This window comes from Malania oleifera, chromosome 6, assembly GCF_029873635.1.
Source record: "Malania oleifera isolate guangnan ecotype guangnan chromosome 6, ASM2987363v1, whole genome shotgun sequence".
Lineage (NCBI taxonomy): Eukaryota > Viridiplantae > Streptophyta > Magnoliopsida > Santalales > Ximeniaceae > Malania > Malania oleifera.
The window spans coordinates 31914301-31937375 of NC_080422.1; the positions used below are offsets into that span (position 1 = coordinate 31914301).

The following is a 23075-nucleotide window of genomic DNA, read 5'->3' on the forward strand; positions in this document are numbered from 1 at the left end:
AATATGTGCGATAACACTCAATCTAATGTCTATAGTTAATCAAGAACAAGAGTGTATTCTCAAACTATATTTGAAATAATATATCAATATATCAATAAAAAATAGGTTTCAAAGATTTCCAATAGAATGATCAAATATTTCAAAAAAAAAAAATTTGAAAATATGAAGCATAAGAGATATTTGTAAAAACAAGATTGTCAAAAATATTTTTCTTCACAACACAAGATAAGCTTTTGAGTTTTGCAATGAGAGTGCAAAGACTCACAAGCTTAAGAAGGTTTCCCCACAATGAATTTAAGAATTAAATCACTGGGGAAGACCTCTAGGCTTACTCTCACGAAAATCAAAATCAATACACTTATATGAGAGTATAAGCACATAGGAATTATGTGGAATAACTCAAGATACTCTCACCAAGGTTGATTTTTCAAAGGAATAAAAAGGCTGGAGTATATAGGCTTGTGTGCTCAAGGAATTTTAGAGAGAAAAAACAAATTTAATCTAATCTCTAATGTCTCACTAATTTTTGCAAATGAAGGTGCATATATATAGCCTTTCCTAAAAATATGACTATTAGGACACAAAGGGTATTCTTAAATTTATTTAATGAAATTTAAAATCAATTTACCCTTAGTTAATCCCAATTACCCGTGGTAAAAATTGAGCAACCCAAGAGTTTCGGTCGTCCGAACCTTAGGTTTGGTCGCCTGAACAGATACAGGTGAAAAAGTTATTTTTCAAATTCAAGTACCCGAGGAAAGGGTCGGTTTGAGCAACAAAGGCGATTTTCTAAACACTCGAGGTTCAATCGCCTAGTCTCAAGTTCGGTTTGCCGAACTTGCATTTTCGGTCGCCCAAGGGTGATTTGAACGTTAAAGTTCGAGTGCCCAAGGAAGGTGAAAAGTGACCGCTCAAGGTTCGGTTGACTGAGGACAGTGAAGTCCTTTTTGGTTCGGTCACCCAAATTTAGGTCAACTTGCTAACCATTCAACAGTTCGGTCGATCAAGGTGTTTTGAACACCAAGGTTCGATCGCCCAAAACCCTATTCTTTTAGCCCCTTAAGTCCTGTTTTAATTCAATTGATTCCCCTAATAATATATGTGATAATGGGGACTAACCTAAGTACAAGTGCAAGGACTTAGGGTCTTTTCTAAGATTTTAGGCATTTTAACTTAAGTTAAAAAACCTGGCGTCGGTCGACCGAAAGTCTTGTCTAAGGTCTCTCGATTTCCAAGTGATGTGTGGGGACCTAGGGTCATTCTAAGGCCTTTGAGCTTGTAGTTCCTACATGCATGATATGCAGATTATTACAGACCTCGACATATTAAATATTACAAACCCAATAAATTGAATATAAATTACAATAATTAAAACACTTTGGGTCTTCATTTTTCCTTTGAGTCATCATGTGCCACCATATGAATTTGCTAATTGATCATGCACACAAACTTGGCAAACATTAAATATCAATGTATTTGTCATGATCAAAACGGGATATAACCCATAAGGTCAACAACATTGTTAGGCCAACAAGCATAAGTAAAGCAAAGAGATACAAAAAGAGTATCCAAAAAGGTTAGTAGCTTCCTAGCACCTTCAATTTTACTACAGATGTATGTGACAATCCTATTAACAAAAAAAAAAAAAAAACCTTTTGGATTGACATCAATAAGTTTCTAACTCTCAAAATATGATGATTGTTAATATGATGATTGTTAATCGTCATAACCAACTTGCTAAAGATTGCAGGCTTGCTATTGCCATCATGTCTAAGAAGTTCATCTTAGAAGGAAAAAGTTGCATAGAAACATTTCAAGGGTAAGGAATGTTCTAAAAATTAGTAAGTTTCTAAATATAATAAATGCTAGTTGTCAAGGTTAATTTGTTTGAGATTGCTAACATGCTATTAATCAAACCAAAAAGTCAAAATAGTTTTTCTTACCATGTAAAAGTTGCGAAACGACATTCCAAAATAAAGGAAATCCTTTTTTGTTGTTATCTCCCATTATATTGATCTCTCATTTTGACAATAATAGAAATGACATAATTAAGGATGATCTCCAAAGATGAGATTCTATCCAATTACTCAATCTATTCCAAGAGGCAAGTCTATTAGTAAGAGAAAATCTTGGAATACAATCTTTGAAAAAATCTTGGAATACAATCTCTGAACTAAACTGTAGAATGCCAAATGAGAATAAGATTTTACTTTCGAGGTAGATTCTAAATTAGAACTAAACAAACTATCATGAGAATTAATTTACAAACCTTATCATCATTATAAAAAATAGGTAAGAAATTTACAGAATCTCTTAGTTCAACAAGTGAAGCAAATAAGTGAAGCAAATAATCTTTTAAGTAACACCAACACCTATTTATGACTATACTGAAAATTGTAGCATCAAAAGGAAAGAAGAGTATCTAAAAATGGTAAGTTTAAACTTGTCACTAAAAATCTTGAGAGTGCCAATTATTGAAAAATAAACATCTTTTACTTCAATTAATAATTGACCATCCCGATTCTAAAATTTAATTTAATTTTATCATTTTTCATTAAAAAAGCGTTTTTTTCATTAAAAAAACTTCTCTGCACTGCATTACACAAAAAATAATGTAGATTTACCTTCATCCTCGTGAATTGAGAGAGAGAGAGAGAGAGAGAGAGAGAGAGGCGCGCATTTCACGCCATAAGGCGCAAGTGTATTGTTAAACCTCTGGACTTTACATATTTCGATAACTGCCACATGATTGGTCTGTACCTGCACCTCACCGGTCTCCCCTCACAGGATAAAAGTGCTTCCCTGACTTCCCTGCAATCGCCTTCCGTCCCCCTTCTGCATTAAAACCATTTACAATTTTCCATTCACAGAGATTCAAATTATTTTAGCTAGTAAAGTATCCATTACACCCATTTCTCTTCCTCTCTCTCTCTCTCTCTCTGTCTGACATGAATCGTCTTCTGTCATTACCCTTCTGGGTTTTTTGCTCCTCTTTCTTTAGAGCCCTCACTCTAATTGATACCAGACCAGAGCCTGCCATTTCCAGCAAATCTGGCTTTCTTATTCCCTCTGCCAAAGAACCCATTTCTCAATTTTCTGCAAAAATGGAAGCTCAGTCCCCAGGTACTCCAGCACTGCCCAGCATTACATGTATCTGCTTCTAGTTTAACATCTTGGGTATTTAAATTTATTTGTTTCTTGTCATTTCATACTGGGGTTTGCCTTTGGAAGATTCAAAATTAAGACCTCAAATGCGATAAGTACTCAAGGAAATATAATTTTGTCGTGTAGAATTCTAGATTTATGCTCTTAATTTATTTTCTGTTTGACTCTTGAGATGCAAAAGAGAGGGGGGGGGGGGGAACTAGCCAACTAAGCATAGAAAATATCCTAAAATTTTGAATTTCGGATTTTGCTTTGTTCGGGAGCAAACAAGGGCGACTAATATAGTTGACATGAAGAATTTGTTGAGTCGGGAAAAAGAAAGAAACAAAATTGCCCACACTCATCTATACGCAGGGGAACTCTAGAGTTTGGTTTTGTGAAGGATTAGTGAAGAACTCAAGTGACGTTTACTGATGATTTGCCGAGGGTCAGAGGCAGAGCAATTGTCCATACTTTTGCTGGTGGTCTGGTTTGATAAGGATGTGGCAAATGACTATTGGAGAAGGGTCTCTGTTGCAGCTGTTGTCATCTTTTTATGTGTTGTGGGCGGCTCACAGCCGTTCTTGAGTTTAGCGTTTTCTGGTTTTTGGTGTCTTTGTTGGGCAAGACTTGAGCTCAAGCCTCAAATGTGTTGATACAAGCTACAGTTCTGCACATTTATTGTTGAGGAGAAATTATATATTGTCTAGCTGGAGAGTCAACCTGCGCAAGATAGGATTTAATTTCAGTTTTTCTTTTTGATAGGATTTCATTTTATTTATTTTTTCTTTTTCTGTTTTTGTTTTCTTTTTTTTTTTTCCTCAGTTTCTCAGCAACCATGGTAACTGTTTTCTGAAATTCTTTGCTGAGTCATTACATCAAAAGGTGTGTGAGCCTTGTTCTAAAGGTTGTTGCACCCAAATCTGACGATCATGGCCTTAAGTCTTAGAAACAGCCTCTCCTAATGTGGAGATAAGGACATGGCATGGGAGCCTTGTGGACACTCTGTTGCATAGTCATTGCATCTATTATGAATTGTTTGTTAGCAGCAAAGCAGCTGCAGTAGCCTGAGCCTGCAGCAGTTTGTTGGCAGCAATTTGTTAGCAGCAGCAGCAGCAGCAGAGCAGTTAGCAACAGCAGGCTAATTTAGTTATAGTTATTGTTATAATTTAGTTATCAAGTTGTTAAGTTTTCTGTTATTACCTTGTTGTATATATATGCCCTATTGTAAGCTCTTGAAGAGTATGTAATGCAATTGAAATATTTTCATAAATTTTGATATGGTATCAGAGAAGTTTTAGAGTATTTTTCTCAAACCTCTTAAATGGCCGATGCTCCTATTTCATCATCCCCTTCTACATCATCAACCATTGATGATTTTGTCAATCCATATTATCTCAGTAATTCAGATCATCCAGGTGTCATGCTTGTTTCTCATGTTTTAACCGGAGATAACTATCATACATGGAGTCGATCAATGCTCACTTCTTTGAATGCAAAGAATAAAATATCTTTCATTGATGGATCTCTCCCTCAACCACCGATTTTTGATTCTCTTCACTATCCATGGGGCCGATGTAATAGCATGGTTGTGGCATGGCTTCTCAATTCAATTTCTAAGGAGATTGCAGCCAGTGTCATCTATGCAACCACTGCTCCTGCAATTTGGTTGGATCTTTGTGATCGTTTCTCTTGTAGCAGTGGTCCTCGTATCTTTCAACTCAAGAAAGCTGTCTCGGATTTATCTCAAGGTCAATTTTCTATTACTCACTATTATACTCAATTGAAGAGTTATTGGGATGAACTTCAAAGCTATCGTCCTTCTCCCTTTTGTTCTTGTGTTCCTACTTGTTCTTGTGGTGTGATATGATCTGTTGTGGATTTTCAACATTATGATCATGTTTTGCAATTTCTAATGGGATTGAATGAATCCTATAGTCGCATACGGGGTCAAATTCTTTTACTTGATCCTCTTCCGCCGATCAACAAAGTATTTTATCTCTTGCTTCAAAAAGAGAGTCAACGACAGATTGCAGTTCCATCTGCTCCTTCTTTTGATTCGATTGCAATGATTAGTTCTTCTGCTCCAGCATCTTCCACACGTAGAAACACAAAGTCTTTTGTCAAGAAAGATCGTCCTGTTTGTTCACATTGTGGTATAATAGGTCATACTGTGGAAAAATGTTATCGGATGCATCGTTTTCCTCCAGGATACAAATTTACTAAGTCTAAATCTACAGCACCAAGTTTAGCTCACAATGTTTCTACAAAAACTACATTTGATTCTCCATCATTGCCTTTTACTCAAGAGCAATATCAGCAATTGTTAGCTCTCATTCAGCCACCAGTTTCATCAGCCTCAACAGTCACTGGTACTTCTTTAACTCCAACACACATGACAGGTATTCTTTCTCATCATTCTTGTTCTTCCTTTTCATCCCAGTCACATGCTTTTGCTTCTCTTACGGGTAACTCTCCTTCCACTTCATGGATCATTGATACCGGGGCTAAAGACCACATGGTTAACTCGGTTACTTTCTTTTCTTCCATTACATCCATTGTTTCGAGTTTTGTTATGCTTCCTTAATGGTCTTCAAGCACCTGTTACTCATATTGGTAACATTGTGCTTTCAAATTCTTTAGTTTTAAAGAATGTTTTGTGTGTTCCTTCTTTTACATTCAATCTTATTTCTGCTAGTAAATTGATTTCAGATATTTCTTGTTCTTTCATTTTTCTTTCTTCTTTTTATTTTATATAGGACCTGCAGCAATGGAGGACGATTGACTTGGGGAAATTGGTTAATGGTCTTTATCATTTGATATCGCCCTCTGTTTCAGCTCCAAAGTCTCTCACTGCTGCACATTCTTCTTTTGATGTTTGGCACAAAAGGCTTGGTCATCCATCTGATTCCAGACTATTGTTGCTTCGTGATTTGTTTTTTTTTTCTTCTTTTAAGTCTGCTAATAATTGTCCTTGTAATATTTGTCCCATGGCTAAGCAACATCGCTTGCCATTTCCTTCAAGCACTTCGGTGTCTACTTTTACTTTTCAGCTTGTTCATGCTGATATTTGGGGCCCTTTTTCAGTGGCTTCCTTACAAGGATTTCATTATTTTCTTTCCATTGTAGATGATTTCTCTCGATGTACATTGATATTTCTAATGAAAAATAAAAGTGAGACACATATGCATCTTCAGAATTTTTTTATTCTTGTTGAAAATCAGTTTCATACCTCTGTCAAAATTCTTCACACTGATAATGGACAGGAATTTCTTTTGTCTGATTTTCTTGCTTTAAAAGGAATAATCCATCAACGCACTTGTGTTGCTACACCTCAGCAAAATTCAGTTGTTGAACGAAAGCATCAACATTTACTTAATGTTGCCCATGCTCTTCAATTTCAAGCTCACCTTCCTTCACCATTTTGGGCAGATTGTATTCTCACTGCAGCCTATCTTATAAACCGAATGCCTACTCCTCTTTTGTCTAACAAATCCCCTTTTGAAGTTCTCTTTTCTAAACTTCCTTCTTATAATCATTTAAGGGTATTTGGTTGTTTATGTTTTTTGCATCATCTTTATCTTCCTCTTGTAACAAGTTTGATTCTCGAGCTCGAAAGTGTGTATTTCTCGGTTATCCTTTTGCTGTCAAAGGTTACCGATTGTTTGATCTTCATTCATGAAATTTTTATTTCACGAGATGTTATTTTTCATAAAACACAATTTCCTTTTTCATTTCTTCCTCCTAATTTTCTCACATCTACTTCTGATTTTCTTTCTTCTTCTTTAGTTCTTCCACATCCCTCTGATGATATTTCTTTTCCTTTTCCATCAAACACCATGGTCTCTCCTTCAAACACTTTGGCTTCTCCATATAATTCAGCTTCTAATGATTCTCATGTTCCAATTTCTGATCCTCCTCGTCGTTCTACTCGTATTCATCATCCTCCATCATATCTACGCGATTATCACTGTAATCTGGCCAATGTTTCACAACCCAGCAAATCTGTACTTCATTGCTCTCCGCCTTCTTCAGGTAAGCTCTATGATCTTAGTTCAGTTCTTTCATATACTTCACTATCTCCTTCCTATTACTCTTTTGTTCTTAATGTCTCTTCCACTGAGGAACTACAGTTCTTTCATGAAGCTATAAGTTTTCTCATTGGAGAGATGCTATGGCTGCTGAGATTAAGGCATTTGAAGAGAATAATACATGGACTGTCATTGCCTTGCCTCCCACACATCATCCCATTGGCTGTAAATGGGTATATCGGATTAAATATCATTCAGATGGTTCTATTGAACGTTATAAAGCCCCGTTTAGTAGCTAAAGGTTATACTCAACGTGCAGGTTTAGATTACATTGAAACTTTTTCACTAGTTGCTAAGCTTGTTAGTATTCGGTGTTTACTTGCGGTTGCTGCTTCCTGGAATTTTTTTCTTCATCAGCTTGATGTAAATAATGCTTTTTTATGGTTATTTGTCTGAGGAAGTATATATGCAGCTTCCTCCCGGCTTCGCAGCTCAGGGGGCGAATATGCTTTGTAAATTAAATAAAAGCTTGTATGGTTTAAAACACATCACGTCAATGGTTTCCCAAGCTTGCATCAGCCCTTTTATCTTATGGTTTCACTCAATCGAAGGCTGATTTCTGCTTGTTTACTCTTGTTGATGGTGCTGATTTTACAGTTCTTCCCATATATGTTGATGACATTATAGTTGCTAGTTCCAATATGTCTTGCATCACAGCCATTAAATAATTTCTTGATGAGAAGTTTAAGATTAAGGATCTTGGTTCCTTACATTATTTCTTGGGTTTGGAGGTAGCTCATTCTTCAAAGGGTATTTCTCTTTGCCGGCGGAAATATGCCTTAGACATTCTACAAGATTCAGGTCTTTTAGGATGTAAGCCTGTCGCTTTTCCAATGGTGCAGAATCTCAAACTTAACAATGAAGATGGTGAGTTACTTGCTGATCCGTTACCTTATAGAAGGTTGGTCTGTCGCTTGCTATATCTTACTATCACTCGGCCTGATCTGACCTACAGTGTTCACGTTCTAAGTCAGCTTATGGCCAATCCACACACTCCTCATTTCCAAGCTTCTGAACGTGTCTTACATTATCTCAAATCCAGTCCTGGCCAAGGATTGTTCTTTTCAAGTAATTCAAGTTTTCATCTAAGTGCTTTCACCAACTCAGATTGGGCCAGCTGCTCTACAACTCGACGATCTCTTACTGGTTTCTGTGTCTTTCTTGGTTCATCTCTAATTTCCTGGCATTCTAAAGGGCAAACAACAGTATCTAGATCCTCTATTGAAGCTGAGTATAGGGCTATGGCATCTACTACTTGTAAGCTGGTTTGGCTAATATCTTTACTTAAGGATCTCCTTGTTTCTTATCCACAATTTGTAGCTTTATACTGTGATAACCAAGCTATTATGCACATTGCATCGAATCCATTTTTTCACGAACGCACCAAACATATTGAAATAGATTGCCATTTGGTTCGGGATCATGTTCAGTCTGGTTTTCATCTGCTTTATGTGCCTTCGCGTCATCAACTGGCGGACTTCTTTACCAAAGCTCTAGGTTCGGATGTCTTCCATCATTTACTTGCCAAGTTGGGCGTGATTAACATACACTGTCCAACTTGAGGGGGGCGTATTATGAATTGTTTGTTAGCAGCAAAGCAGCAGCAGTAGCCTGAGCCTGCAGCAGTTTGTTAGCAGCAATTTGTTAGCAGCAGCAGCAGCAGAGCAGTTAGCAACAGCAGGCTAATTTAGTTATAGTTATAGTTATAATTTAGTTATCAAGTTGTTTAGTTATCTGTTATTACCTTGTTGTATATATATACCCTATTGTAAGCTCTTGATGAGTATGTAATGCAATTGAAATATTTTCATAAATTTTGATAATCAACAAAATTTATATTTGTAATAATGGTTAATAACATTTGGATTTAGTGGCTTTACTTTTTAAATGCTAGGAATAACATAAATCTTCTTTGTCAACTTGTTTGTTTGCTTTGATTTAGGGGTTCTAGTCACCTCCAAATCAATATCCTTTGTCAACTTGTTTGTTTTTTTGGCTAATACTAGGAATGCCTGATGTTAAAGCAGAGCAGCATGCAAGTGTAAACAAAAAAATTCTTATAGCGCTTATTGTTGCGTCCACACTTCTTGGTGTTTCGCTGTTTCTATCCTGCTTCTGGGTCTGCAAGAAGAAAAAGAAGTCAAGGAACTCCAATGTGAAAGGCCAACAGAATTTGGGTAACCTTTTTCATTATTTTTTTCCTCTTTTTTATTGTCCTCTGCATTTAAATAAGGTAATTAAGTTACAGCCCTTAGAGTTTGTACGCCATGGTCCTTGAGTGACATTTTTGTCAGGGTATTGATTTTCTTTTTATAATGTCGAATGAAGATACCACAAAAGGGCTTTCATCAGTACCAGATTTGAGTAGATTCAATTCATTGAAGATGGTGGGTAAGAAGGGTTTTGTTGCTGTTATTGAATATGATGTATTAGTAGCTGCAACGTACAATTTCGACAACAAGAACATTTTGTGTGAGAGTAGATTTGGACATCTATATAAAGCTCATTTCAGTGAAAGCTTAGTTGGAGCTGTGAAGAGACTAGATTGTGGAGGGCAGGATGCTGAAAAAGAGTTTGAGGTAATTTTCTGTTTTGTTTCCAGTTCTAGCTATTTGGGGCAATAAATGAATAGCTCCCTCTAAAATTCTTTATTTACTTGTATTGCAGAATGAGGTGGATTGGCTGAGTAAATTCCAGCATCAAAATATTGTTTCTCTTTTGGGTTATTGCCTTCATGGCGAGGCAAGGTTTCTTGTTTATGAAATGATGCAGAATGGATCGTTGGAAACTCAATTGCATGGTACATTATTATCGTCATTGCAGTTAGAAGAATAAAAAAAGAATGAATAATAAATCTACAAAAATATTTATTTTTTATGTTTTTTTGTTTCTCCTGATTGAAATTTTAGGGCCTGCTCAAGGATTGGCTTTAAGTTGGCATCTTCGGTTGAAAATTGCTGTTGATGTTGCTAGGTAAATTAATAATCCAGTCATGTTATTTATTATTATTATTATATCATTTTTTCTAAATAGTATTATATACTTGCATTACTATCATGGATGGGGACCAGAGGATTAGAATTTCTTCACGAGCACTGCAACCCTCCTGTCATTCATCGTGAGCTAAATTCATCTAACATTCTTCTAGATTCGAAGTTCAGTGCCAAGGTACGGACTAAATATGATCCATGGGGTATTTTTTTATGTGTATATCTGTTGTTCAATCACAATGACCTTGACTAGAATCTTCTTTTTCTTTCCCCTCTCTAATGCGCTTTTTGTTGATTCAGCTTTCTGATTTTGGGCTTGCAATAAGCATTCGGACTCAGAACAAGAACAACATAAAGCTTTCAGGAGCTTTGGGTTATGTAGCTCCAGAGTACCTTTTGGATGGTATGCCAAATTTTATCATGATCTTCAATTTTATTGCATTTGACTTCTAAGTTTAGGTTCACTTTTCTTTTCTTTTCTCTTTTTACTCTTCTTTCTTTTGAGTTGTATTTCCTTCTCTTAAAAGCAATTCTTTAGTTATTTTTAGCAAACTCTTTGAGCTTTTATCATTTTGAAATAGCCATTTTTTTATATTCAAATACGTATTTTTATTTCTTACACAAATCTCTTTCTGCCCACTATTAAATTTTCATTCAATTTCTGAAGCAGTTTTTTTCTTTTTCTTCCCTCTTCAGTGTAGTTTTCTGGCTTCTTACCATATAAAAATTCTCAACTGTTCCAGGGCTTATAATCTAAGCCAAAAAATGGCTAATGCTGAATATTTAAGCATGAAAAATCAGTGGTATTGAAATAGCTTGCAAAATCATTAAAAGTGTTCAATCTTATTGAGCATTAAGAGCATGGTTTTCTTGGATTAAGATGTACCTTGCTACTAACGGCAGCTAGGACCAAGGAAAACTCAATTTAATAGCAAGATAACAATAGTATCCATGCGGTTAAATGTTGTTGATATTTAATTTGGTTGTGATTTCAGTATGCTGTGTTGATGTGTTTGGCAATTTGCACTAATATTGGATTTATAAGTCATTAGCTAGGGCCCCAACTTTCATAACGTGGTTTCTGAAAAAAAAAAAAGAACAGCTTTTAATTATTGGAGGAGAGAGTCATTGGTGCCCATATTTTTGCAATAAAAAGCAGAACTTCTTTTAATTAATTATTATATATATTTTTTAAAATTTTTTGCAGGAAAGCTAACCGAAAAAAGTGATGTCTATGCTTTTGGGGTGGTCCTTTTGGAGCTTCTGTTGGGGAGGAAGCCAGTAGAGAAGACGCCACCTGCTCAATGCCAGTCCATTGTGACATGGGTTGGTTTTCTTGCCGAACCTATCTATCAACCCTCTTCTGATAAAGCATTGATTTTGTTCTGAATTCTCGGAGCTAAGTGTTCTACTTTTTCTCACACAGGCTATGCCTCGGCTCACCGACAGATCAATGCTTCCAAGCCTTGTTGCTCCTGAGATCAGAAACACAATGGATCTCAAACACTTATACCAAGTGTGTTGTATAGTTAAATTTTACATAATAATGTCAGAAGTCACTGTGCTGTTGATTTAATTGCAGAATTGAAATTTATTTGGTGGTCGTTGGTAGGTTGCTGCTGTAGCGGTGCTATGTGTACAACCAGAGCCAAGTTACAGGCCATTGATAACTGATGTGCTGCACTCACTAATCCCGCTAGTGCCCGTTGATCTTGGAGGGTCACTAAGAGTTTCAGAGCCTGCACCACCACCCGTCTAACAAGGTTCATTTTGTTGCAGATCGGAGTAACCAAATGTCTTAACTTCTACACACATTACTAGGCTGCACAATTGTGATGCTTGTTATTGACACCAGAAAATGGTATGAATTCATTGGAAGGTGCTGTTCTATTGCCCTGTTCTGTTTTCTTCAGATGGCATCTATCTTAGAAATTTAGATGCAGGAAAGTGACATCGAGACAGGAATTCCTTTTTCTTTTTTTTTAGAAGTTTTGTCTGTACAGTTATTAATTGAAGCAAGTTGAAAGCAATTGTTCTGTAGCTCCCTGGAAACCTTTGCTTTTCAAAGCAACTCAGACAGCATCTCTCCTGCAGCTAATTTAGTGATTCCTATTGAGATGAATATGGGGTATTGTATTTTCATTTTTGCAAGGAAGCCAAATTCTTTCAGTAATGTAACGATAGATCAGCCAATTAGACCCATTACTTTCCTCCCTTGTTCATCTGCATTAAATTGCTTGTGTTTATTTTCATCTAATCTCTCTTTCATCTCATGCTTTTCTTCTTGGCCTGCGTTTGGGACATGGATTTCAGAATTTTAATGTGTAAATTTAGACATAACGTGGTATAAACCTATATTCATTTTTTTTTTTAAATTTAAAATTTAAAATTTCATAATTCATAATTCATGACCTATAGAGTACTAGCTGTTCAACAATCTCTGCTGCTAAAACATAAATTTTCTTGCATCCATATCACATTTCAGAAGCTCAGAGAGAAACTTTAAAATTTTGCATGGTGGGTCCCTGCAATCTCCTAACATAAATGTCAAAGACAACAGGCTGTGTCCCGGGATAAGTACTTGGGAGATGCATAAATAATGGAGTGGTTGCATTTATTGTTTGTTGTTGCAGGAACATGACAAAGCATTTGCCATTGATACAGGGCGGTGGTCCGTCCTTGTTTAGAAATGTTTGGTGAATGTTGAAGATTCGACCTCACGTATTCATTTTTTATGTACTTTCTACTGCCTATTCATTCATGGAGTCTAACATGCGCTTCTGAAAAATCTGCAGGGTTATATGTCAAGAAAAATAGACAATTTTACGAAATTTCGTGGAGATACAAAATTGATTGTGATGGGTTAAAATTCAGGACCAAAACATTTACACACATTAGGGTTAAGTTAGTTAATTATCCAAGATTGTGTTTGAGATATATTGTTTGAGTCTTAGATGTGAATTTTAGTGGATTGATTTAATACAACTTCTTATTTCAATTTGTCTAAATATACAAGAGTCCAAATCTAGTACCAATTCAAGCTTCCAAACACATTGTTAGGATATATAAAGGTCTCCATTTAAGTATACCAAGAAAAAGGAATAATCACATCTTTATGGAATCCATTAAAAGGACACATAAGTGTGTAGCTAGCAAAAATTGTCTTCTAATCTTTGTAGCTACAACCCCTTGATCATCTGCAACCCTGGGAAATAAAAGAGCTTGGGAGACCTCTGTTGTCCTTTGACTTTGAGGATCCTTTGTGAAGCATGAATTTGAAAGAGGTAACAAGTGTATTGCTGAATTCTCATCAAAGAAAATGGTCAGTGATGAAATTTCACATGGTAAAGGGCTTGTGGTGAAGGAGTAACCTTGAACGTGGGAGAAGAAAGTTCTGGAGCGGATCTTGATTGCAGTCCGAGATGAAAAAGGACATAAGATGTTTTAGGTGCGGAAAAATTAGGCACATAAAACTGAAGTGTCTAGAGTGGAAGAAAGGAAATGCTAAAAATCAAGATGGTTAATCAAAATCTGCAAATGTAGTAGAAGGAGACTCAGGGAATAGTGATGGTGATATGCTATATGTTTCATTGGGTTCAGAATGCCTCACGAATTCTTGGATCCTAGATTCCTGATGTTCTAGTCACATGACACCAAATAGAAATTGGTTCAACACTTAGAGGTCATTTAATTATGGTTATGTTCTAATGGGAAATGATGTTGTATACAAAACAATTGGAATGATAAATATTAGAATTAAGATGTGTAATGGTGTTGTGAGAAATTTATATGATATAAGGCATGTACCGGATCTAAGGAAGAATGTGATTTCATTAGGCACTTTAGATTGTAATCGATATAATTACAAGTCTTAAAGTGGGATAATTAAGGTGTATGAATGCGACTTGATGGTGATGAAAAGGAAAAAGTTAGCGGGAAATATCTATGCACCATAGGGCATCAACAGTCATAGGTGGAGCTACAGCTGTAGAATTTGATTCAGATGATACTGTTTTATGGCATATGTCGTTAGGGCATATGGATGACTACATTTATTCAGATGTTTGGGGATCGGTGAGGATAGCATCATAGGGTGAACATATGTATTTTGTGGGTTTATCACGAAAGGTCTTGGTGCATCTCATGTGACACAAGTCAGAAGTATTTACCAGGTTTAACTTGTGGCTAAAGTGGAAAACCAGACTAGGAGAGAGATCCTCAGGTCAGACATTGGTATTGAGTACGATGATTCAGTTCAAGGAGTTTTGTGAGCATGACAGGTTGTATACAAGGCTTGCAAAGAACATCTTTATAGAGTCAGTGAGTATGGCGGGTTTCTCGTTTAACTGATAGCCAAAGGTATCACAAGATGGGAAAGTTACCGGAAAGGTATAAACAAGTAATGCAGTAGACAACTCCGATGTGAGAGTGTTTGGATGTCCACAGGTGCACGTTTCTTGTGAGGTGAGATCTAGGCTTGGTGTAATGTCCAGATGGTACATCTTTCTAGGATATAAGAAAGGTGGGTTCAAGTTGGATGAATGAAAAACAAGGTGGTGATCAGTGGAGACATGGTTTTTGGTGAGAAAGCCATGATACAACATACTCAGGTAAAGGAAGAGAAATAAGTACTAGAAAACTACAGCAGCAATGAATATGTGATGCAGGTGCAGTTACATGCTCAGGGCAGAGAGGATGTTGTTCATAATGTAGGGAGTTTTAACTCGAGAGACCAGCAAAAAAACAACGAGTCTGGATGCACCATCAGGCCACCATTCGAGTATAAATTTAATGCTTTAGTGTTTTATGCATTCATTACTACTAGCAAGGTTTCTACTATTCTTCAAGATGCGGTGCACAACAAAGGGAAAATGGATGTATGAGTGTTATGGTGGAGGAGATGAAGTTACTGCATAAGAATCAAATGTGGGAGTTGGTGGAGCTTCTAGTGGGGAAGAGGGTGATAGGATGCAAAGGGTTAAAGTTTCTATTGTTTATGGATGACATTTTATTTGCTGGGAAGACTTTGAATGAGGCTAATCAGTTAGGAACTCTATTGAAAGGTTTTGACATGAAAGTTTTGGGTACGACCAAGAAGAGTCTTGGTTTGGAGATTCGCAAGGACAGAACTGTAGGGAGATTGCGATTATCTCAAGGTGGCTTTGTGGACAAAGTTGCAGGGAGATTGGGGTTATCTTATGGTGACTTTATGGACAGAACTACAGTGATATTTTGTTTGTCGTCTCAGGGTGGTTTTGTGGAGAATCAATGTAATTTGTCTACCACTCAATACGTAAGGACAGACGATGATGTTCGGGATATGTCAAAGTCCCCTATGCTGGTGCAATGGGGTGTTTTGGCAAGCAATAGAGTGGTTTGTTAGTTGTGAGATTTGTGTATGCATACTATGCAGCGGGCTTTGATGACAAAAGGTCTACAACGGGGTATGTGTTTACTATTGTGGGAAGACCTTGTTGGAAGTTTAGGGTAAAGTCTCTATTTGTTACATCTACAACTGAGTCGGGGTTCATGGGAGAAGTGGAAGCTGCCACGAACAAGGTGGAGCAGCGAGTTTATGTTTTCAGTTTCTCCTAAGGGGCGTATATTCACCAAGATGGATATTGTTATGATATGTACTTATATACTGAGTGGAAGGCATGCACAAAGATAAACACATGGTGGAAATCAAGATGATGGTGTCAGCAGGGGAAACTGTTGATGGTAGCCCTGTAACTATCAATGGTTTGGCCCAATTTCAAAGATATTTTACTATGTTTGAAACCATCAACGGTATGTCTGCAAACCCTCGGTAGGTTGGCTTGGGAACCCAGTGCAAATTTTCAAATTTTGAATAGGGATGTTAAGTTGGTTGGGGTTTGGAGGGAAAGCTTTCGGAAAGTTTATATATATATATATATATATATATTGTATATGATGTATTGGTAACTGAGTTTCTTTGACACAAGATAGTAAGAAATACTACCAATTGCTCCTGTGGATGTAGGCATTACTGAACCATGTAATTCCTTGTGTATTTGTTATTGCTTTCATTATTATCTATGTGATTGGTGTTATGTATTATTCATCATTGAGTGTTGCATATGTAAGATTTGTTATTCTGTTGTGCATTCATTTTTCACAACAGTTAGCATAGAGTATTATGTAGTTGTTGACTTTGAGGGTCACCTCTGATGCTAAGTTAAAGTAAGCATGGATTATATGTTGTTGCAACCATAATTTAGAGTGTCCTACTATGTGCTTTCTCTTCCTTATATAGAACCTTTTTGTCCCTTAACTTAAATGTCCTCCCCTACTAAGTTAGGGGGTTATTGTCTTATGTGGATGGTGACAACCCTCTCATTACCCTCCAATATTTATATTTTGGACTCCTTGTAAGCTACGTGGTATATTTGCTATCATTGCCTCCATTTACCAAGCCTTAAAAGGCTTTTTTCAGTTTCAAGTTTTGTAATATATTTTCCATAGGTTAACTTATGGAAAAAAGTTGCATTTTTTTTTTTTTACTTCATAGTTTTTTTTATACTTTGAGGTGATTATTGTGCAAAGAGTATATACCAATGCGTAGCAGAAACACAAATTGAATTGGAACATGCAATGCATCAATCAACAATGAACAATATGAAACCAATCAATCACAAAGAGAATAAAGGAAAGTAAAAAAAATCATGTGACACATGAATTTACGTGGTTCGGCAATATGCCTACGTCCACGGAAGCAAGCGGCTGATTTTTCACTATCATTCGTCAAAAGTTACAATCAAGGGTTACAAATATTGTTTATATATTAAACCCTATGCATACAGAAGACTTATCAAAATAGGGTCATCTGAATGAGATTATAGGAGAATAAATTAGGTAAAGTGATATAAATCGAGAAAATTTTTTATTCATGGAGGTCATTCTTGTTGAGAAATCATGATGGGGAAGAAGCATCTTGGAAGTGGATGCTTTTCAGAGGACTAGATGAAATTATAGAAGGCCAAGAATGGGTCAATCGCCTAGGGAGGGGGTGTTGTTCTAAACAAAACTATTGAAGTTGGTCCCATACACAAATACTCTCAAGCACCCTTGAATCTTGAGTTCTTCTAAGTGTCCAAATTAGCTGATTAAATCACAGATTGAAGGCCTACAAATTTGATTTCAAAAAGATTAGAGTGAGCAGAAACCTGATGTCAGATCTTGAATGAGGTGAAATTAATAGCTTGCAAAAGAAAAAAAAAAAAAGCAAATTAGACCTATTTTGCTTATTATTTTTGGCAACGATTCCACTTGATTTCATTTAATGCTTCCTCCAATGTTCTTGTATGGGATTTTGTTTGGGTTCGGCCATCACTCACCATAGTAGCGAAGAAAATTGACATCTTGACCTCCACCTGCTGCCCTTCGTTCACTTTTGTCTCCGTCGTTTTGGTGTTCTTCATGCTAGTTTCTTCATCATCTAGCGAACTTCTATTTTTTTTCTCTTTTTTTCTTCAACTAGCTTATTGAATACGAAATTTTGATTTACATACATACTCCCACTTCTTGGATTTTATTTTCTTTAAAGTGAAGAAATAAAATCCTCAAAAAAATTTACGCTTCTATATTTTTCACCTTTATATAAATTCCAAATTCAAAGTTTTTCCAAAGGATTGGGTCAATATAATTTTTCTTGAAAATGAGCAAAATTACACATTTTACCTCGAGATCATGTTGGAAAAGAACATCCAGCTTTAATCAAGGTGGTTATGTGTGAGGGAGCATGAGTCTAGTGAGAGTTTACGTTGACACCATTAACTACTCAACTCCATCGCCAATCTTAAATTTCAATCTTGAATTTAGGTTGAAGATTTCTTGCAATCCCTCATTGCTTCTCTTCATTTAATTTTTCTTTAGCAACATCAAATTTCTAGCACCAAAGGCTACTTACTGTAGTATTTTCAGTCAGTTGTCATTGCCCTTTAGTTTTGAGTTTTTTTTATGAAAATATTTAATTTAAAATAGAATCAACACAAGTGTAGGGTAGTCTTGATGCAAATGCGCAGAGGTAACCTCACAAACTCGAATCAATCCTGAACAAATAATGCAAGCACTCAACAATGAATATATGAAACAAATAATCACTCACAATGAGAATAAGGAAAGCAAACAAAATCAAAGACACAAGAATTTACGTGGTTCAGATTCACCTATGTTCACGGGAGCAAACAACTGATTTTCACTATCACAATGTCAAGCTTACATCAAGGGTTACAAAATATAGTATATATACGAACCCTATGCATACAGAAGTCTTAGAATCTATCTAAATCACTCCTATAGCAGTCCTCAAAGGAAAATCCTCCAAAATCCCCAATCTATTGATCAACTTATTCAAATTTCGTGACTTGCACCAACCGAAACCGTCGACTGCTTAAGGCAAACTGTCGACGATTTAATGTCGAGAACTATTTTTCTTGCAGACTGAATCCAGAAACCATTGATGGATTCAGTCTAACTGTCAATGGTTATCCTTCTGCAACCTTTTATCTTTTTATTTGCTTCACCATGCTTCCTCGATGCATGTGTTCCACTCAAATATGAGCCACATCTTCAATAATCTCCACCTTGGCAAATATTCACCACTTAGGAGAAATCTGAAAGCATACTTGCTACTCCACCCAGGATGGTAGATTGGGAACGTCTCTCGTCTAGCACATGGAGACATTGATCAAGTCCAAGTAATGCTTGAACTTATCCGTTGTGACAAGTTTCATCAACATACTAGCTACATTCTCAGGCGTGTGAACCTTCTCAAGTAGAAGTTCACTTGCAACAACCAGTTACCTGATCCTATGAAATCGCACGTCAATATGCTTTGTCCTCGCATGATACACCTGGTTCTTCACCAAGTAAATGGCACTCTGACTATCACGCTATAGCAGACACCTAGCTCCTTGACCAACCCTATAAGCCACAACGATTCCTTGGCAGCCTCAGCCACTGCCATGTACTCTGAATCAGTAGTAAATGTGAGTTTTGGTGTAATCCCAAGAGAGGGGGTGAATTGGATATTTTAAAATTTTAGGTCACTTTTTTCCCTTTATTTAAAACTCCACCACACTATATCAAGCTTAGGGTTTCTCAATCAATCTCAAGTGCTATAGATATTTAAAATATACACACTAATCACAACAACAAAAATGTAATCATACAAGTGCAGAAATGTAAATGAGAGTAGGGAAAGAGAAAGCAAACACGACGATTTTTACGAGGTTCGGCTATCCCCACCTACGTCCTCACCTCAAGAAAAATGCTTGAGGATTTCACTATCCACCCCTCAACCAAGGCGGAGCCACCTTATAGACACTACTTCAATCGGGCAGAGCCACCCATTACACCACTCCTTATAGACGGAGCCACCTCTTAAACGATATCCCCTTGTTTGGCACAGTTCTAAACCCGAACCGTACGATATACAAATGAGAATAAAAGTTTTTGCGTACAATAACATGCTTCTTCAATAAGTTAGTTTGTACAATGAAAAACCTAATGCACTTTTACAAGATAATATTTAAGCTCAATAGAGTTAGGTTTTCTCTCTCAAAAATATCTTAGAAATAAATGAGAGTAAATGATCTTTGAGTGAGTATGTATAATAATAAATGCTCAAAGATTTAAGTGCAATAAATGATTTCTCCAACAAAGATTTTTGCAATAAATGATATTTCGAGAAACTAGGGTTTTGCTCTCAAAATGATTTTTGCAATAAAGAGAGTAGATGAGAGTAAATGATCTTTGATGTCAAAATGAATGTGCGATAAATGCTTCAAAGATCTAAGACCAATAAATGATTTCTCTAAAAAAAATGATTTCAAAATAAAGTGTATGAGAACCTAGGACTTTGCTCTCAAGATGATGTTTCTAAAAAATGAGTATATGAGAGTAAAATGATTCTTTGATTTGAGAGAATAAGTATATGAAATGCCAAAATATGTAAGAGTCTGAAAGTATATAGGAAAAATTTGTTTCAAAATATAACTATTTTATGGTCATTGGGAATAAAATAATAATTTATTTTGTATTTTTTAGGCTATTTTTTGCTCAAAATAAGCTTAACTCGAGAGTTCTAGTCGACTGACTCGAGGTCTGGTTGACTGGCCCAAAGCCGATTTTTCCTTTTAGCGCGGTTCGGTCAGCCAGGCCATTGATCCAGTCTACCGTATCTTCATTTCATGAGTTCCGATCGACTGGGCTTATGATCTGGTCTTTATAAAAAAGCATTTCAGCCTTGTTTTGAACTTCAAAATATTTTCAAACCTTTTGTATAAGTTTAGCTTTTTAAGTGAAAGGTTTTCCATGAAAAGTTTGAGTTCCTAGGGTCAGTCTATGGTCATTATTGAGCTTCTTATTAGATCAAGTAAGACATGCACATACAATTAAATCTAAATGCATTACAACTAAAACAAAAATATGTCTTCACTATTTGCTCTTCAATTTCCATGTAATAAGCCAGGTGATATGGGCTTTAAGAGCCTCATGGCTTCCATATTGCAATGACCATTTTTGCCTTCTGAAATATAAATTTGTTCATACACTAAATGCACAAATGAGATGCATATGATTTGTCATTATCAAAATGGGATAGGACTCGAAAGATAAACAATTTCCCTTTTTTTGACGATGACAAATACAAAAGCAAAATGAGTTTTGCCTAACCAGGCTCCCCCTTACAATATGCATAATTTCAAAATAGACAATGTAATTCAAGCATATCTAGAAAGAAGACATTGAAATTTTCAAGTTGATAAATATTGAATTTAAGCTCAATATGCGTTTAGTTTTGGCAATAAAGCACAGACATTTCTCCCGCTTTTATTCTATTTTAAAATCAAGAAGCAGGGAGTGTTAAATAATGAATTTTGCAATTTTTCTCAGATATTTCTCCCCTTTTTGTCATCAACTAAAAGGACTAAGCTAAGCATAATATCATTTAAGCCAAAAAAAAAATCTCTTAGCTTGAGAAGAAAACAAACTCCCCCTTTTTGACACAAAAATGGGCTAAGATAACAATCATATAGCTGTTTGAAAGATTTGGCAATTTTGTATACAAATAACAGTATACGTGGCCATTTAAGATCAAGATAAGATGATGAGTATAATCACTACTTTGATACTACATAAGACTTGGTAAAAATATTTAGAGTTCAAAATGAGTCTTATGGAATCATAATTCCATTCAACTAGTTAGCATGTATGTCTGTATTTGATCATTTAATCAATCATGCAATACCCTAGTCAACTACCAGCACTCATTCACAAGGTCTGCATTAGTCATGCAGATGGTGTTCAATTCAATCAGCATGCACATATCCTAAATAACTATCAGCCTGCAATTACAAAGTCTACAACAGTCATGCAAATGGCATTCAATTCAAATAGTATGCAAGCACACATTCTACATCAACCATGCAGATGGTATCAAATCAGTATAACCAATAATAGTTCATAAAGCCAGATATTAATCATCCATCAAATAAATGAGAACATTAAGCAAGTTATGGATGGTAAGTTGTAGTACTGTTCTCATAAAAGCACATATCACAAGATTAAAAAATTTATGAGATAAAAATATTGAAATTTCTGCCCGCTTACTTTAACAGCCTAAACATTACTATATTTTGTTCTCCCTCATATATTTTTAGGCAACTTTCCTAGTGTGCAATAAGCCTAATTCACATCTAATTTGGATAAATCTATCCTCTTAAAGTGGTTTGGTGAATATATCGGCCAATTGTTCATCAGTGCACACAAACTCAAGTGCCACGTCCCCCTTTTGCTCATGAACCCAAATGAAATGATGTCTAATTTCAATGTGCTTGGTTAGTGAGTGTGAGATGGGTTTCGTAGATATGTTTATTGCACTAGTGTTATCACACTTGATTGGAATTGTATCATAGTGCAATTTGTAGTCCATAAGTTGTTGTTTCATATAAAGCATTTGAGCACAACTTCCAACGGCTATATACTCAGCCCGAGCTGTGGACAGTGCAACTAAATTCTGTTTCTTGGAAAACCAAGAAACTAGATATTGTCTTAAGAAATGGCATGTACCACTTGTGCTCATTCAAACAACTTTGCTATCGGCAAAGTCTACATCAAAATAGCTAACAATCTCAACTGAGGTATACTTAGGGTACCATAAGCCTAAATCAATGGTCCCGATGAGGTATCTACGTATCCTCTTAACTGCTAGTAGGTGTGACTTTTTGGTGCAGCTTGGAATCTAGCACACATACATACACTAAACATGATATCTGGTCTACTAGCAATCAGGTATGGCAAACTACCAATCATACCTTAGTAGAGCTTAACATCTACCATTATACCTTGCTCATCTTTATCTAATTTGGTGGAAGTACTCATAGGTGTTCCTAAGATTTTACCATCTTCCATATTGAATTTCTTGAGCAAGTTTTTACATATTTTGATTGACTGACAAATGTTCCATGTTTAGTTTGTTTTATCTGAAGTCCTATAAAGAATGTGAGTTCTCCCATCATGCTCATCTCAAATTCATCTAGCATGTATTTGGAAAACTCATTGCACATCTCTTCATTAGTTGCTCTAAAGATGACATCATCTACGTATATTTGAGCTAGGAACATGTTTTCATTTTTCAATTTTATGAAGAGGGTTGCATCAATTTTACCTCTAGTAAACCTCTGATCAAGGAGAAAACCACTTAACCTTTCATACCAAGCTCTAAGATCTTGCTTTAGACCATATAAGGCTTTTGACAGTTTAAACACATGGTTTGAACGTTTGTGGTTTTCAAAACCTGGAGGTTGCTCTACATAAACTTCCTCAT

General features: G+C 36.0%; 1 protein-coding gene across 2 annotated transcripts; it reads left to right on the forward strand.

The window, feature by feature from the left end:
- Positions 1 to 2717: 2717 nt before the first annotated feature.
- LOC131158264 (probable receptor-like protein kinase At1g80640) lies at positions 2718 to 12439 on the forward strand. 2 transcript variants are annotated; one of them, XM_058113003.1, is made up of 10 exons: positions 2718 to 3123; positions 9242 to 9412; positions 9564 to 9814; positions 9903 to 10035; positions 10145 to 10208; positions 10307 to 10403; positions 10526 to 10628; positions 11433 to 11551; positions 11652 to 11741; positions 11838 to 12439. In XM_058113003.1, the coding sequence occupies exons 1-10, from the start codon at positions 2949 to 2951 to the stop codon at positions 11982 to 11984; spliced, it is 1350 nt and encodes a 449-aa protein (XP_057968986.1). In that variant the 5' UTR covers positions 2718 to 2948; the 3' UTR covers positions 11985 to 12439. The 2 variants fall into 2 exon arrangements, with proteins under 2 accessions (XP_057968986.1, XP_057968987.1); XM_058113004.1 differs by having other exon boundaries at positions 9263 to 9412.
- The last annotated feature ends 10636 nt before the right edge of the window (positions 12440 to 23075 follow it).

What these genes read in the sequence shown, in the direction of transcription:
- LOC131158264 (XM_058113003.1), top strand. Translation starts at nt 2,949, where the DNA reads ATGAATCGTCTTCTGTCATTACCCTTCTGGGTTTTTTGCTCCTCTTTC. An exon ending in GTTGGAAACTCAATTGCATG is followed by an intron (nt 10,036 to 10,144) that starts GTACATTATTAT and finishes TTGAAATTTTAG; the next exon opens with GGCCTGCTCAAGGATTGGCT. An exon ending in ATTGCTGTTGATGTTGCTAG is followed by an intron (nt 10,209 to 10,306) that starts GTAAATTAATAA and finishes GATGGGGACCAG; the next exon opens with AGGATTAGAATTTCTTCACG.